This window comes from Astatotilapia calliptera, chromosome 8, assembly GCF_900246225.1.
Source record: "Astatotilapia calliptera chromosome 8, fAstCal1.2, whole genome shotgun sequence".
Classification (NCBI taxonomy): domain Eukaryota; kingdom Metazoa; phylum Chordata; class Actinopteri; order Cichliformes; family Cichlidae; genus Astatotilapia; species Astatotilapia calliptera.
The window spans coordinates 5,490,657-5,506,107 of record NC_039309.1 but is presented as its reverse complement, the minus strand read 5'-3'; the positions used below and the strand labels follow the sequence as shown (position 1 = coordinate 5,506,107).

Sequence of the window (15,451 nt, the reverse complement as noted above, 5' to 3'; positions counted from 1 at the left end):
TTAACACACTTAATAAAATGAATGTTTTCATGTTTTGCAGTGACAGCGTGAACCACAAATCTAAGGAAAATATGATTCTGCTACATTTACTACCGCTGCCACTCTAAGTCATTTTAAATATTAGATCTATACTTGCTCTTGCTTCTACTACTGCTAAAGGGCACAATAGTGGTTTAACTATTAATCTATACATTTTTATTTTTTCAATTCATAACAGATTTGAATGGATCCTCGTATCCCAGCACAGAATAGACGTTCCCCTCTGATTGAACATCTGGTATCGTAAAATTGAGTTCAAAAGAAGAAATGTAAAACATAATTTTACCTCGAATGAGAATTAAGATGAACTATTATACAGTTTAGTCACCTTTAAACGAAATCCATGTTTGAGCTCATGTTTCATTCCCTCTCTGCCTGTCCCCAACTAATCAGTACCATTTATCAATTTCAGAGGTCAAATATGAAATGATGCTTCTTCAAACCATAGTCTGTATTCATTTTCCAGCTCTGGCCATCTGCGGTTTTTGCTCCAGGAAAAATTAAACCTGGCAATAATTTTGACAAACATATATGAATTGTGTCTTCTTAAAGACAAATCAGGTCAAGACAACTGTTTGTGTAACTGAATCAAAGCACTGTTGTGCACGTGATACACAGCCCACAGTAACTCAAAGACCCTGAATGCTTACGATGAGGCCTGCTTTGGCCTTTCACTGACAAACGCAATGAAAACGAAGAAACATGGCGGATTTGAAAAGATGCACTTTCACTGTATTTCTCCGAAAATTGCAACCAGTGTTTTTACTGTAATGCAATGACCTCTTTTAGCACATAGGACTAGTAGAAGTGGAGATTTCAATCAGATGACGAGGAAGTACTTGATATTCTTAAAAGATCTAGATCGTACCTACTTTAAAAATCTTATGCAGCTATTTTCTTTAGTGTCTCCTTTTTCTATCCTTTTTCTTTCAGTCCACAAACTGTTCTCATTAGCCTCGTTTCCAGCACCAGCTAATTTCAGAAAACAATCAAACGGGAGACGGAGTAAGCTAAAAACATGATAAAAAAGTGTAATCTAAAGCAGTTCATGAGACAGGTAGTTACAGAAGAGCAACACAAAGAAAAATCAAGAGTGAAAACTAGACTTCAAGTAGCCAGAAGCATCCTCCATTAAAAACTACCTAAGGTGATATTGAATGTAAGCCCTAGGCCACTGTTTGACTACTGCTTGGCTATTTTTTCCCCGAATTCAGGATCAAAACTAGGCTTAACGTAAACGAATACCAGCTCTCTGAGGAGAATTTTGAAATACATTCCAGAGGGTGATTTGGACATTTCTATCCCATATTAACAAGTTTACTTCTACCTAATCAAAATCTTACACTGGAGAATAAAGCACAGCCATAAAAAAGTCAGTAAAATTTATGTTATGGAACCTGCTAACAATCCTCACCTGCAACTCCACCCAATGTAATGCAAGAGAAATGAAGCACACCACATCCTAAATTCATTTTTCAAACCTTTGAAAAGTCCTTTTTGTACCAAATATCTGGCCTAGATCCAGATCAGGATGCTTTATGAAGAAAGCATTAAAGAAAAATGGCAGCTACAGCTGGCAGACAAAGTGATTAATCCCGCTTTGCAAGGGTTTATTTTTCTATCTTTGTCCTGAGTGCTTTATTGTTGCATTGTTTTCATCATTCTGGAGGATTTTTAATTCTTAGGTAAATGAAAGCATCCGTGCTACAGTGCATCAGACTGCACAAAGCGTACCTAATAAACATAGAACTCAGTATGCAATCTGCTGACTGGTCTGAGCTGCAGACACAGCTGACTCATGCTCAACATACCAGATCCTGAGTACTTTTACAGAGCAGGAACAAACATGTGTGAACATATTTTGCCCATCTCCAGAGCCAGACTGCAGGACCTTTGGATAAGTCAGATCAGTCGAGTGCTTTTGCACACAGACTGGAGGTTTGCAGCGCACAAACCAGGACAAGAGGTGTCCAAATAAGGAAATGGTCAGATAAAAATAAAGGCTGCTTAACTTCCCAATCTTGGCCCTGAGCAGAACAGCGAGGGCTAAATATAAAATCTCGTGGTTTCTTGTGTCTCGCTTCCGCTGCACTTCACAGGTCCCCTACCATTTCATTAAACTATTGTTGCTCTCCTCTAAGCTCAGAAACCTCAAGGAAGACGAAGCTACACGCGAGAGTGAAGCTGAATAAATACAGCAGCGTATCATTACATACAAAATAACTTTGATTACTGCCTCAGTGTGCCAGTAGTGTAAAATGGCACACCACATTTGTACAACTACATTGTCCTGTTCCCCCGGCACTTGTCACATTTGAGAACGTCTACAGAAATGTACACAGTACTTTGAGAAATCCTTTTAAAATGTCTCTGGAAAAATCACGAGGCTCAAAGAAGATTTTCCACAAATAATCACAACTGAACACTTTCCCTTTGTGCTCTCTAGTGTTTTGTGTCTCCGTCCTGGGGTTTGGTACCATGGCAGTATGCTCAATAGGCTTTATTTAGAGTGCTGCTCTGCAGAGTGAGGCGCCAAACGACCACAGATCCCAATGTTTCTGCAGCCAAATCAGAAGCTTGATACTCTGTGTGCTCTCAGCAGTCCACAGGGACACAGGAAGGAGGTGTCCTCTTCTGCTGTGTCAGTACTTATTAATCCCAAAGATCCTCACACCGTGCAGCTGGGGCAGCTTGGGAATGAGTACCGTGAGCAAGGAGACAGTGTTGACAACAAAATGGGCCCGATCGTATTTGGTGTAGAAGCTGGTTAATATATACCTGAATCAAGAATAGGCACAAAAAAGGAGAAGATTACAATGAGCAAAGGACATAAAGCTTATGTCTAGATTTCTCTCTGCTGGTGTGAAAGCAAGGCAGTCTGTTAAAAGCCTGAAGAAAACCACAATGTCTTTATAAAATGTCACTCTATGTATAAAAAAACCTTTCACTTAGTTTTATTCTGCCAATCACACCCAGATGTTTCCTAACTCCCAAAAGCTGTGCCAGCAGTTGTCCTGTGAGACCATTTTAATGTGCCAAACAACAGAATTACAACACTGGTAATGAGCAAATGAGTTGATATGAGAATCTGTAAGCCTAAATCTACATTAGGCTTCCAAGCACCAACAAGCTAAAAAGTCCATCTAATTTAATCCCAGCATGCATGTTAGGCTAACTGATGATTCCAATTTTGACGAGGATGAGAAGCAGATAAAACACTTAAAGTGGTTTATGAATATGAGATGATTTATCTGAAGTTCGCGAGCAGGACCACATAAACATTCCCTTTTGAGGCTTATCTACAGATGCCCACTTGTCCCACACAGCAGTTGTTCTCCTTGCTCTCCCTCCCCTCTTCCTCTGTCTGTCATCCTCTCTCAGAGGTTTCAGGGGACTTAACTGGCTCAGGAGCCACTGCCCATCCTCAAGAGGCCTCAAGAGGCCTTCCACACACTGCAGTCTCTGGTCAAGCTCTGTCTCGTTATCAATAAACGGTTTTTTCATTTGCATTTGGGGTGGTTAGAATGGTCTAAAGATCTAAGGCTAGATTTCATGTATAACACAATATATTTGTTCATAAATAGTAAATATTCTATTACCTATTCAATATTTCTACATTCAGTGATGACACCTAATCAACATATCTATAAAGCTTCCGTTTATCACAGAAATTTTTCAACTTACAACAATCTGAAAAATTATTTGTAGAATTGAACCTTCGGCCACAATTCAACCCAGCCTGCGACATCATAAAAAGTAAAAGTAGTGGGGCATATGAGGAAGATGTAAGCTAGTTTTTTATTGTAACCTCAGAGGAAACCAAAGTAAAATATGAGAAGTAAAAACAAACGGCGGCTTATAGAGTTTACCAGAATTCAGCAATGTGTGCATCTGATTTCACAGTTCTTCATCATGTGGTCCTACACTTGTTTTATTGATTATTTATCATTTTTATTATGGCCCCCTGAAAAAAACAAAAGAACCACATACATACCACATCCATGTATATAAACTCGGCTTGTGTGCTGGCTGTATGTTTGCAGAGTTGTGTTAATCCTGGTGAGATGGTGGAATAAATAAAACTATGCTGATTTAATATGAGTCGCACTTTTAGGTGTGGCAGTAAGGGATTTTTGTTAAGTGAGAATGATGAATTGCATTTCCTGCTCTCAGCGGAACAGGTAAGGACATGTACAAAAACACTCCCAGAAGATTTCAGCAGATGTGTAGCCATTACATCTGGAGTCTAAAGACTGACCGCTCACTTCTTCCTGCTGGCAGTGGTTGCAAAACAAAATGACAAAGAGCCCCTTTAAATAAGTGCAAAAACAAAGTCCACACCTGCAAAAGCGCTATCGCTACAATGTTCGTGCTGAGCTGGCAAATAAACCCTGGGGAAGCAGAGTGCTTCCTGTAAACTGAACTGTGGTGGTTAATAAGGACAGAAAAAGGCCAAGAAAGCAGCAAGCGGCACTTCTGCAACCACTGTGCCCCTTCTCAATTTGCAGGCTTGGCTAATAAGGGAGCAGCGTGTATGCTAATCAATCCACACTCACACCAAAGGAAAATAAGCGCTGAATTTTATAATGCAGCATATATTTTTCCACTGAGGTATAAGTGTGTGCAAGTTCACTCTGAATAAAAGGTACTGGCATTATGATTAAGCCACAAACACACAGGTTCATTCAAAGAGAGCTGCTTTTGCTTTAGGCCTGTCACACACAAAAGTGCTGATGGATGACACGGTAGTGAGACGTGTCCTTGTCAGAGAACTGATGACCTACTCTGGTTGTCATTTCCTGTCTACACTCTCCTTAGACCTAACATACTTGCTTAAGGTATTGTCCCATTATATTGTCCTCTATGGTTTTCTGCGGTCCTCAAAAAGCCGCATTAAACAGAAAAGCAGAGGAATGCAACTTACAGGACAATAGGTGTGATGGTGAGGAACTTCCGTGAAGCCGTAAACTGCACACCGTAGTCCATCTGCTCCCAGTGTGTAAGGAGGCGAGCTTTGCCTTGATCAGGGGTCTCGAAAGGTGTCCCTTTGACTGTATGAAGAAGCAGGTACATGCACTACAGAGAAGGGGGAAAACAGAACACTGTTGCCACACATGATTGCCACACTAGTGGATTATTGATATGTGAATACAAGAATAAACTTCGTTAAGTACAAAATCTTCCAGGAAGTTAACTTACTAAGGTCTTCCTCTTCTTCTTCTTTTAAAATAAATCTAAATCTACTGTAAAGCTCATAAGTAAAAGTCAGATGTGTTCTCAATAGTAGGAACACTTTTAAGCTGCATGATGAAACAGCCCATGCCTCAACTAGCAAATTCACTTGTGTAACAGGATCACGGTGTGGTTGCGCTCTTCTCAAGAAATGTGGGCCTGTCCAAGTTGGAAAGAAAAAAAAAAGGAACTATGAAAAAACAACAACAAAAAACAAGAAGCTTGTTAAAGAATCACCTCATTAACCAAAGGCATGTCTAAGAGCAGTGAAGCAGCAAGCAGTTGTGTCTCTGACTCAGCTCTCAACTTACTCCCATTCACCACATCCTAAACCTCTTTACTGTGCTGCACGTGCCCTCGACTTGATTTGACCTGACTTGACCTAGTCAATAAAGGTTAAGGCAAACTGTGGCAGTGCTGGTCCTTTGAGGGACACCACTACACCACTAACCAGATTATGGATGAGGTTGGTGAGGGTCCAGACCACGGGCACACTGGCAAAGGGGATGCTCAGCAGGATGATATGAAGGAGGCCGATGCCCAGGATGTAAGACAGCCACATACCCCGGCTGTTCATCACTCGGGTGTTGGGGTTAACCTCACTGTGTGCTGTTCCCACGTTCATGATGGCGGCGGTAAGACTGTGTAACTGTCTCCTGAAACAAAAACCAAAGATGTTACCTTCTGACCATCTACAACCTCTAATGGTAAGCAGTCATATTTAAAGGGTTATACAGACACCTGTAGTGAACTCAACTAAAAGAAAATGAATCATGTAGCTTGGTTGCCCTTAAATGAAACTGCATAAAGGAAAAGAATTACTTCTATGTATTACTATGTATTGCAATAAAGCAACAGTAGGTTATATGATGGCTTTAACCTGACATCTGCAAGCCAATCAGATGCCTTTGCCGTGGTATAAATAAAGAAAACATTAAAATATGATCAAATGAGATTTACACATTTTAAGAAGTAGCCTTGTGCGTGAATAAAGCTGGTGTCTACTGGTTCAGTAGCAACTGATTGACTAGAGTAAACAATGTCGCAAGCGCTGATCATTCCAGCATGCTCTTTTGCAAGTTGTCTGGAAACATCACTGGAGACAATTGATCCTTAAAAAGATCTTGAAGTGAAGCATGGAAGCAAAAACAGCAAAAAACAAGAAAAGTTCAAATGCGTTGGGTTAATTAATGAAATCATTGTGCTTACTGCAGAGAAAAATGGCTTCAACTCCGACCTTTACGGGCACTACTCCGTTATCACAGTTTTTCCGTTATCGATGGCTTCAGTTATGTAACTAATACTATCCCTGCGCGGCTGATGAGTCTGCGGGGCTTCCATTAGTCGCCCGGTTCCCCTCCTTCAGTTCCGAACGTGTCTCTAAGCCCTACGGTCCACTCGTGAACACGCAATCCATCGAGACGCGTCCACTTTTCTTTCGTCTTCTTTTAGCCAACAGCTGGTGACAACACAGCACGGTCCACGGTGTTACGTCATCGTCGCTCTCTCTCGGCACACGTTTCGGCGGAGTTTTTTTGCTCCTCGCAATTTTCTGTGATAAGTCATGTTCGCGTCACGTGAGCTGATCTGGCCAATCACAGCGGAGTGCGCTGAAAACACGTAGCTACGTCTCCCTGACGTCAGGGCAGAGGAGGAGCTCAGGGAAAAGTGATTGACACTTATAAGCTACGTTTAATAACAGGAATCCTGATTTTTAAAACGAGGAGATATGGTTTATGCAATTAAATTGCTTATATTTTTATTTTTAAACAAACAAAAATAACTATCTAAATAAATAAATAAATAAAAACGTTGTGGTTCCGATCACAAAAAACTAAAAAATATATGTAAAATAATTTTATTATTGTATTATTAATAAAATAATTGCCTTACAGTTAAGTATATGATACTAAATCCATTTATAGCAGCACCTTTACGTTCGTGCTGAATTGACCTGGAATTTAGCACATTAGGGACAAATAATATGGCATTTTAGTCAAATGCTATTTTCCAAGTTCCCTGAGTAAATTTAGGCAAATTCAATAAACATAAAATATTTGTTTCATCATCTTCTAACACACCTTCTATCAATAAATGTAAAAAGTTAAGTTAATGTTCTGTCTGGTAATAATCATTGGCTTTCAGTTGCAACACAACCTTAGATTGGCCATTGGCTCCATAATTTAGTTGTTTCCACATTCCCCTAACAAGGTAGTATGCCTAGTTTGAGCCAGTGACAAGATAAAAATCCCCTAGGGGTTGAGGCGGGAAGGTCATCTGCAGTAAAAATCTGTCAATCTGGCACCATATTTGATGTGTCGTGCAGTGGCATCCCCTTGTGAATAAGCTAAAAGGAGCCAGCTAGCTTTGAGATTTGCATTTCACTTCTTGTTTTTAGCCCCAGGAGCTTTGTGAGACTGACATGCACTGTTTCGCTTCATGTCGCTATTCACCACCATGTGAAATATCAAAATTACAATAACAAAGGCAAAAAATTCCACCAGTGTCATCCTGTTATAAGTAGCTTCATAGTCTTTATTGTTGCTGCATTTGCTTGTCTTTAAGGTATTTTCCATCATATTCCACTGAAATATGCAACGCTTTAGACTTGGTGACTTCCCCTGTTTGTTTTCCCCTGTTTGGCATACTGTAGCCAAGGCAGCAAGAGAGTGTGACGATAACATGCACATGATTCATGATGATGGTCTTTGTTCATAACCACTGGATAGCAGTGCCTTTGAAAACTAGACTAAATCAAAATGTTACACACTGTCACAGTTACAGGATGTCGTGACAAAGGACAAAAAATATTGCAGGGACCTGGTCACCATACTTTCCCCCTCGGGATTAATAAAGTATTCTGATTCTGATTCTGATGTCAGCAGGCTCTAGCCGCCCACAGCCCTAAGTTGGAGAAGCTGCTGAAGGGCTGTTTTTTTATAGTGCGCATGCGCCAACCAGCGTGCAGCCTGTTACAGTCGCTCCTGCTTTTTCTCTTAGTTTAGCTCTTTTTTCTTACGTATTCTTTTTTTTTCTGACTTGTATTTTCACTATTCTTAGTTAGCGTATTGTCTGTCTTGTTAATGTTAGTTTATGGTGGTTTATAATGGAGCACTGTAACAAAAAAATAATTTCCCCCAGGGATCAATAAAGTATTCTGATTCTGATTCTGATTTTTTTTTGGTTTTGTTTTAGAAAAACAAACATTTTATAAATATATGATGGAACAGAGAGATTAAAACACAAAATTATCTAGAGATCATCCTGCAATGGACTCCAGCTGCTACAGAAATTGGTCTTTAGACAATTCTTGAAATATATTTGTACATCACAAGTTACCAATGAATCCATACATTCATCCTCTGCTGCTTATTAGTTACATTTCATCTCTGGCTCTCTTCCACAGCGTTTCTTTGTCCTGTCTTCCTCCCCTCACTCCCAGCTGGTCATAACAGATGGCTGCTCCTCCCTAAGCCTGGTTCTGCTGGAGTTTTCTTCCTGTTAAAAGGGAGTTTTTCCTTTCCCCTGTCGCCAAAGCATTTCCCCAAAGCAGGTCATCTTAATATTGGGGTTTTCGCTGATTTTTCTGTATTATTGTAGGGTCTTTACCTTACAATATAAAGAATCTCGAGGTAAATGTTGGTATGATTTGGTGCTAGATAAATAAAACTGAATTAAAGTGAATATTCTGATAAAATCCCAATGACAGTGAGTCTCCACAGACACTACATTAGGTTTCAACAGGCTAGCATTTTGCCACAGTAACACACAAAGAGTCAAAAACAGTCTCAGCCACGCTCTCACAGCTGGTATAAATTCCAAAATTGTGGGCAGCAAAATCTTTATACACACACATAAAAGAAAGCTCTCGATTCTTCATGTAGCCAAGATGAGAGGAGACCTTGCTAGAGGCAACAGTAAATGTCTAACGTGGATCATACTGTGGTTTCAAAATCAAAAGATCAACAGTGTCATATTCTAGATCCCAAGATAAACCCATATACTAACTTTGGCCCACAGTAGCCTGAAGCAAAGGGGGTCATCAGTCCTCTGCTTGTATGAAATGTTATGTGACACCTACTGTATCTAAGGGTACCCCTGTGATGAGTGGCATCAAACGGGTTTAGCCATCTGACAGTGGACTGTCTCGTGTGCTCATAGCCTTGGGAGTTATAGTTGTGTCAGATATGTAAACCTAGAGCTCTGCTCAAATGAGAACTATGGATGTCAGTGCTGTGAGATCATCTCTGGCAATGGAACAATGACCAAGTACATGACACTGATAAAATACATATAAGGAGGAGGGAGATAATGAAAGTACTCATGTGGGCACGTATGACACCAAGAGATGAGTATTTCAGTGATTTCACCACGAGTGTGCAAATGATGGCGTGGGTAAACCTTAATAACAAAATGTAATTAAGAAAAATGGGTTTTGTTATATGTTAAAATGCCATTTTAAATCATTAGCTTTTGGTTTAGTCCAGAGCACCATTTAATAGTTGTCTTACAACTTTGGTTACCACTGATAATGATAGAACAAAGCTTCGGTGTCGTGCGGTTGCATTCATTTCTCCACAGCTATAAATCTAACAGATGTTTAGACACATTCCTCTGTAAACTCCACTTCTCTACTCTTAGGGTTTTGCCTACGGCTCATTTAGCTAAGTCTTTCAGATGTAATGCGATTCCATTAATAGGATGCATGCCAGTAACAAGAGCTTTTAATGATGAGATGCATTTCATATTTCCATGTCTCCCTTAAGATGCGGGTCAAGTGTAAATTCTTTGCATGGTTTTAGCCAGGAATATTTTTTTCGAGGCATAAATCTGTATCCAATTATCATCCATAGGTTTACAGACTTACTGTAGCTCCATGCGTGTATTCTGGGAACATTTTAACAAAAAATGGGACAGGGAAAAAAAATCTGTACCCAGGAACTTCACCATATAAATTTGTTGCTGTTACAAAAAATGTAAATCATGTGTTATAGCGCTGTTTAAACAATTAGTTGAATGCTTCTTTGTTTTTCCTACATTGTTTCAAGTCCAAATATTGCTGTGTAATTTGAAAAAAATCAAAGCCTTTTCAAAATTAAACTAGTGTAGCTTCCATTAGTCATAAAATCAGGAATGAAATTTGTAAGCAGTTATATATTCTGTGATGTGGCAAAAAAAATCTAACTCAAAGCATTCTTTAGTATATTGCACCAGATAATGTTATAATATCACAGTTTTAGCTAAATGAGTCAAAGAATACACAGTCAGTTTGGTCCGTTTAAAAAAAGACTCCCAAGTTTAACTTTCACAGTTTGAATTCTGCTTCTACAAGGTTTGAAAAAGTCAGTTTTTTGTACATCTCTTGCTACTGATACCATAAATATTAGCGAGTATTTTGCACCTGTATATTTCACTCATCAGACTGCAATATGCAGATAAACAGCAGCGTCTGATTGTAGAAGACCAGCAGATGTCACCATCAACACACTTTGAACTGGTTGCTGCCATCCTGGAGTCTGGACTGTGAGTGCTTCTACTCTTAAAGACACAACTGTGGAGGCACAGTGATATAATATGAGGTATAATTATTAATTATCATAATTAAGTCCCGCTTTTTTCTGTCATTCTAAGCAGCAAAGAAACTTAGGAGGTAATGAGCCTCTTCTTAGGTGTTTAAAATGAAGTTGTTATATATAATGAACTCAGTGCCTGTCTAAATGCACTCATGTCATAGGACCAAGTTTCCACTTTAGTAAATTAAGTTAACAAGACTATAAGGCTAGGCAATGCAAGTATGAGCTTTACACAACATATAAAGTATAATCTGTACTCATCACTTCTTCGAGAAAATTTGTGGGTTTACATTTTAGTTCATCCAGTATCTTGTATTTCCAGCACTTTCTAGACATCTACTAACTCATGAGTTCAGAATCTCAATGAATTGCAGCCACAAGGAAATTGTTCAAATTTTAAAAAGCTGATAGAGACTGTGAAAAGAGAAAAATAAAATAAAAGAATTATAAAAATCTGGAAGTGCTGCAGAGAAAGGATTTGGGCAAATCAGTGTCGCACCTTTAATTAACGCATCGGAGCAATGCTTTAGAGACGTTACCTGAAAATACAGAAATATCTACCCACAAACACGGATATGTTCTTAAGGTCAGTGGCGTTGGGGGTTTATGGCCTGCGGATGGGCTGCTTGTGACAGGAATGACACTGCCGGGGTAATTTTCTCCAGTAGGAGGGGTGGACTTGTGACCCAGGCAGGCTTGGATGATAGCCTCGCTGGAAAAGGCTGACGCAGGGAGTCCATTATTGCCCCTGGAGGAAGCGGAGGATTAGAACACCAAAGAATTTCAATAAAAGAAGTGTCTGTTTGGGGGTCGGGGAGAGGCAGAAGGATGGTGAAGGTGGTAGGGTGCTGGGGGGGGAGTTCCCCTCATTGTCCCAGCAGTGATTGAGAGCAAGAGGAGGGGAGTGGGACAGCATTGTGTTTGCAGCTTCTCTGAAGAAGGTGGTTATTAGGGGGGATGGCTAAAGAGGGGTGAGGGATGGGGAGGCTGTTGACTCTTCATCTTGTGTGAACAAAGTCTCTGGCACATAGCCCTCTTCTGTCCCTCTGTCCTGGACACCCTTGTCTACGAGTGCCATGAATTCTGTCCCTCTCGCCGGGGACCCCCACCAACTCCAACCTGCACCGCCACACATTGTGGGGCTTAAGTGCCCTTTAATTAGGCCGCCTCAGTGTCCGGCTGAAGACCGCTGAGGGTTTAGGCTCTTCCCTGTGGGACCTTGCTGAGCAGCTCAAACACACCAATAGTGCCCTTCACACAGCCAAGGGATAAGTGTTTGCTGCTCTAATGAAAAAGATTTATTTAAGAGTATGGTTCTCATTGCCCCCGACTTAAAAAGTCCTCACAATGGCCCTGATATTATCTTTAACACTGTTCCATTTCCAGGAAGCATTAGCAAGGTCTGTTAGACGAGGCAATCGCTCCACCACCGAGTGGCACAAAGCTGCCAAAAGACAGACACATCAAGACAGTACACACAGTTTACTTCCTGTACAGACAGAACATACTGCACATTGAGCTCTTATTGAGGTTATCATCATGAGGTATTAATTAATCGGGCCCTTACTTCACAGATGGAGGCCAACGAGAATCTGTTTCCTGGACACTAAATTAAAGTGGAAGGTTTCAATCTCGCACGCATTATAGGTCAGTGTGAACCACGCGAAATTATGCAAAGGAGCGCTAATTCACATAAATTCTCTCTTCCACGTACACAGCCAAACACATGTGCAGCTTTGTCATTGTGATGGAGCTTATTTCATTATCATAACAGCATAAAGCACGGGATCCAGAGTGCAAAGAGGGAGGTGGGCAAGAGGCATTGGGAATTTGCTGAACTACTCCAACAAAATGAGTAATTTCTGGACACCCCATTGTGTGAAGAGCTTACAGGGTGAGGGCTCTGAAAGGAAGGATACAAACATGGCAGCAAGTAAAATAAAGTGAAAGATGGAAGCAATGAGATGCAGAGAAGAAAAGAAATTTGTGAAGGGAGCAGGGCGGGATTGGGCGTGTTCAGAAACTTTTTCGCTACAGCCCAGTGTGTGTAGTTACCCTCCTAATCCTAGTTTTATTGGCTGCCTGTGTCCAGCCATGCCGGTCGGATTGAGTAGGGAGGCCAAAGAAGTGGGGGTGGAGGGGCTGAACACATGTCCTTCTTTGTGGTAATACGCTGATTAGGCCTGAGAAAGAGCCGGACCTGGTTACGGCCTTTCACAGGTCACCGTAGAAACCAGCCCGGTAGGGGACCTCTGTGTGTCTCCCCCCTCCTGATGTGGACAGGCACACCGAGGTCTTCCTCTGCAGAAATTTTTCCACAACACCACCACTCAAAATGCCCCGCAATTGTTGTTGAGTCTCCAATGTTTTTGCCTGTAATCGCGTTGCCTTTCTGGGCAGTTTGCGCTGCACTTGTGACCTCAACCTGGGAAACGTGGTTTCAATGTTGTTCAGATGCAAACCGCAGACTGATTCCTTTGCCTGCACTCATAAATTAGACCGCTGTCACATTCCCATAATCCATCCCTGGCCCTGCACACCGTCTATTGCTCCGGCACAGCAACTGTCATCCAAATCCCAGCGCTGAGCTCGGCACATTTCTGACGATGCCGTAACACATGACATTGTTCATAATCGAAAACAGACCTGCCTCAATGTCAGCACCGCTATGACATACCGCATCTTGACTTGAGGCATTGAAAAGTCATCTTTATTGGTATAGCATAGAAGACTCCCCACCACAACCAACTGGAGAGCAGGCCTCATACAACTTTCACCAGGCAATCTATCAGTTATTGTCATATTTACCCCCCACAGAACCCCGACGCCCCTCTCAAACAGGGCGGTAGGTTGAGTGCTGCTCAGTCACTGTTGTTTCCCCATCTTCATTGTTAAGGAAGACTAAAACACAGAAGGGGCGGGTGAAGGGGGCACTCCACCGCTGACCTCCAGACTTTGGTCACCGAGCTCTCTCTTCATGCGGCGGGCACTGAGCCTTCTCGATGCAGAGTGCACGCTCCCAGCCCCTGCTGAGCAACCTCACCACCCCACTCATGCCCTAGAGGTCTCCAGGAAAGGCACCATCACCCCCAAGCCACAGCCATCCGAGACATATAGAAGTGCGGTGCAAATACTGCTACATATACACATTGCATTTATTTAAATGTAATAGTATTTATGCTGATAGGTACATCATGAGCACTGTGTAACAGCTAGTATGAACTACAAGTCTACTGTACATGATTATGGTATAATTAGAAGCATTAACGCAGTGCATAGTTGTGTAATTAATATCAGGAATTCTCAAAATTCTCAATAAAACAGGTCATTCTGAAAGTTGATGAGCTTTCTGACTTGAAAACAGGATTTCCAGGAAATGCTGGCTTCCATATGGCGCCGCATTCTCAATCTGTTGTGAAATCCATCAGGTTATCTATCCAGGCTTGTATATTAATTTTTAATAAGTGTTCACTCACATTCCTATTGTGTTGATTCAAGAATTCCTCGGGTCTGAAATTGTCTGTTTGAATATTCACATGGCAAGAATGTAAAAAAATGTTTCCTGCACTTTAGTTAGAAGTAAAATAATCCTGATTTTAAAGAAAAAGGGATTCTTAAAAAAAAACATGATGTTAAGTAAGATATTTACAGGGATAAGTCGCTTCTGAAGTGCTCGCATCTTTGATGGTAATTCCTCCCGTGATAGCCACCTGACAATGCCTTCAGACGAAACTTTTAACTAGATTATCATCACTACAACTGGGTTTGTTTGATCTCTGCTGGGTTATCTTGTTTGCATTGGTGCTGATCAGTTTCCTTGTATGTGAATCAAATGCGTGGTTACTTCAGGCTAAGTCCATCACAAGCATCCCACCCTCCTCCTTCACTCCCTATCTCCCTCTCTCCACTCCCTCCTCCTCCTCCCCGTCCCACGGCTGCTTGCCCCACAGCCCATCAGAATGACAATGGTATTGATGTAAAATGTGTCGCCTTTGGGCCGCTGAAGCATATAACCCCTGCATGCCTGGCCCAGCTACCGCCACAGTTTATGGCTTTATTGTGTTCCCTTTTATGTCCTCCCCTGTTGGGGAGGGCGGGCAACAATTTAGAAAATTCACTGTATATGTGCCCGTGCGTGTGTTGACATGTGTGTGTGCGCACTGTACGCACATGTATCCGGATCAATTAGTCAGAGCGCAACCCCCCCGAAAAAATCAACGTGTCAACATGTATGTCAGCGTGTGTGAGGCTCCTCCTGGGCAGGAGCCGGGCTACATCGCCTACCTCCAAAACCACTTTGGGGGATCATTTTTTTCCCGATGATCCCGGGATTAAGCAAGTTGAGCAACAACTCAACTCTACCTTTTTCATCTGTCCCTCCCTATCCCTCCTTCTCTCATTTCCCTCCCTCCCTCTCTCTTTTCACTCTTTCCTTTCTTTTTCACATTACCAGGGGGTGGCGTGTGATTGACAGATGGGAACGAATAATAATTTTTTTTTTTCGTAACCTAAGGCCATCTTCTGTGATTGGCTTGCCAGCTGACATCTCCAAACCTCATTCTCCCCCTGCTGCCCCCACCACCCCCCCTCTTAATATTGGGCCTGTG

The 15,451-nt window shown here is 41.5% G+C and overlaps 1 protein-coding gene across 1 annotated transcript; it reads right to left on the bottom strand.

The window, feature by feature from the left end:
• Positions 1-546: 546 nt before the first annotated feature.
• Positions 547-6,876, bottom strand: ormdl3 (ORMDL sphingolipid biosynthesis regulator 3). Its single transcript, XM_026178086.1, has 4 exons — positions 6,481-6,876; positions 5,723-5,927; positions 4,964-5,115; positions 547-2,817 (listed from the first exon to the last, which is right to left on the bottom strand). The coding sequence occupies exons 2-4, from the start codon at positions 5,894-5,896 to the stop codon at positions 2,682-2,684; spliced, it is 462 nt and encodes a 153-aa protein (XP_026033871.1). The 5' UTR covers positions 5,897-5,927; positions 6,481-6,876; the 3' UTR covers positions 547-2,681.
• Between the last annotated feature and the right edge of the window lie 8,575 nt (positions 6,877-15,451).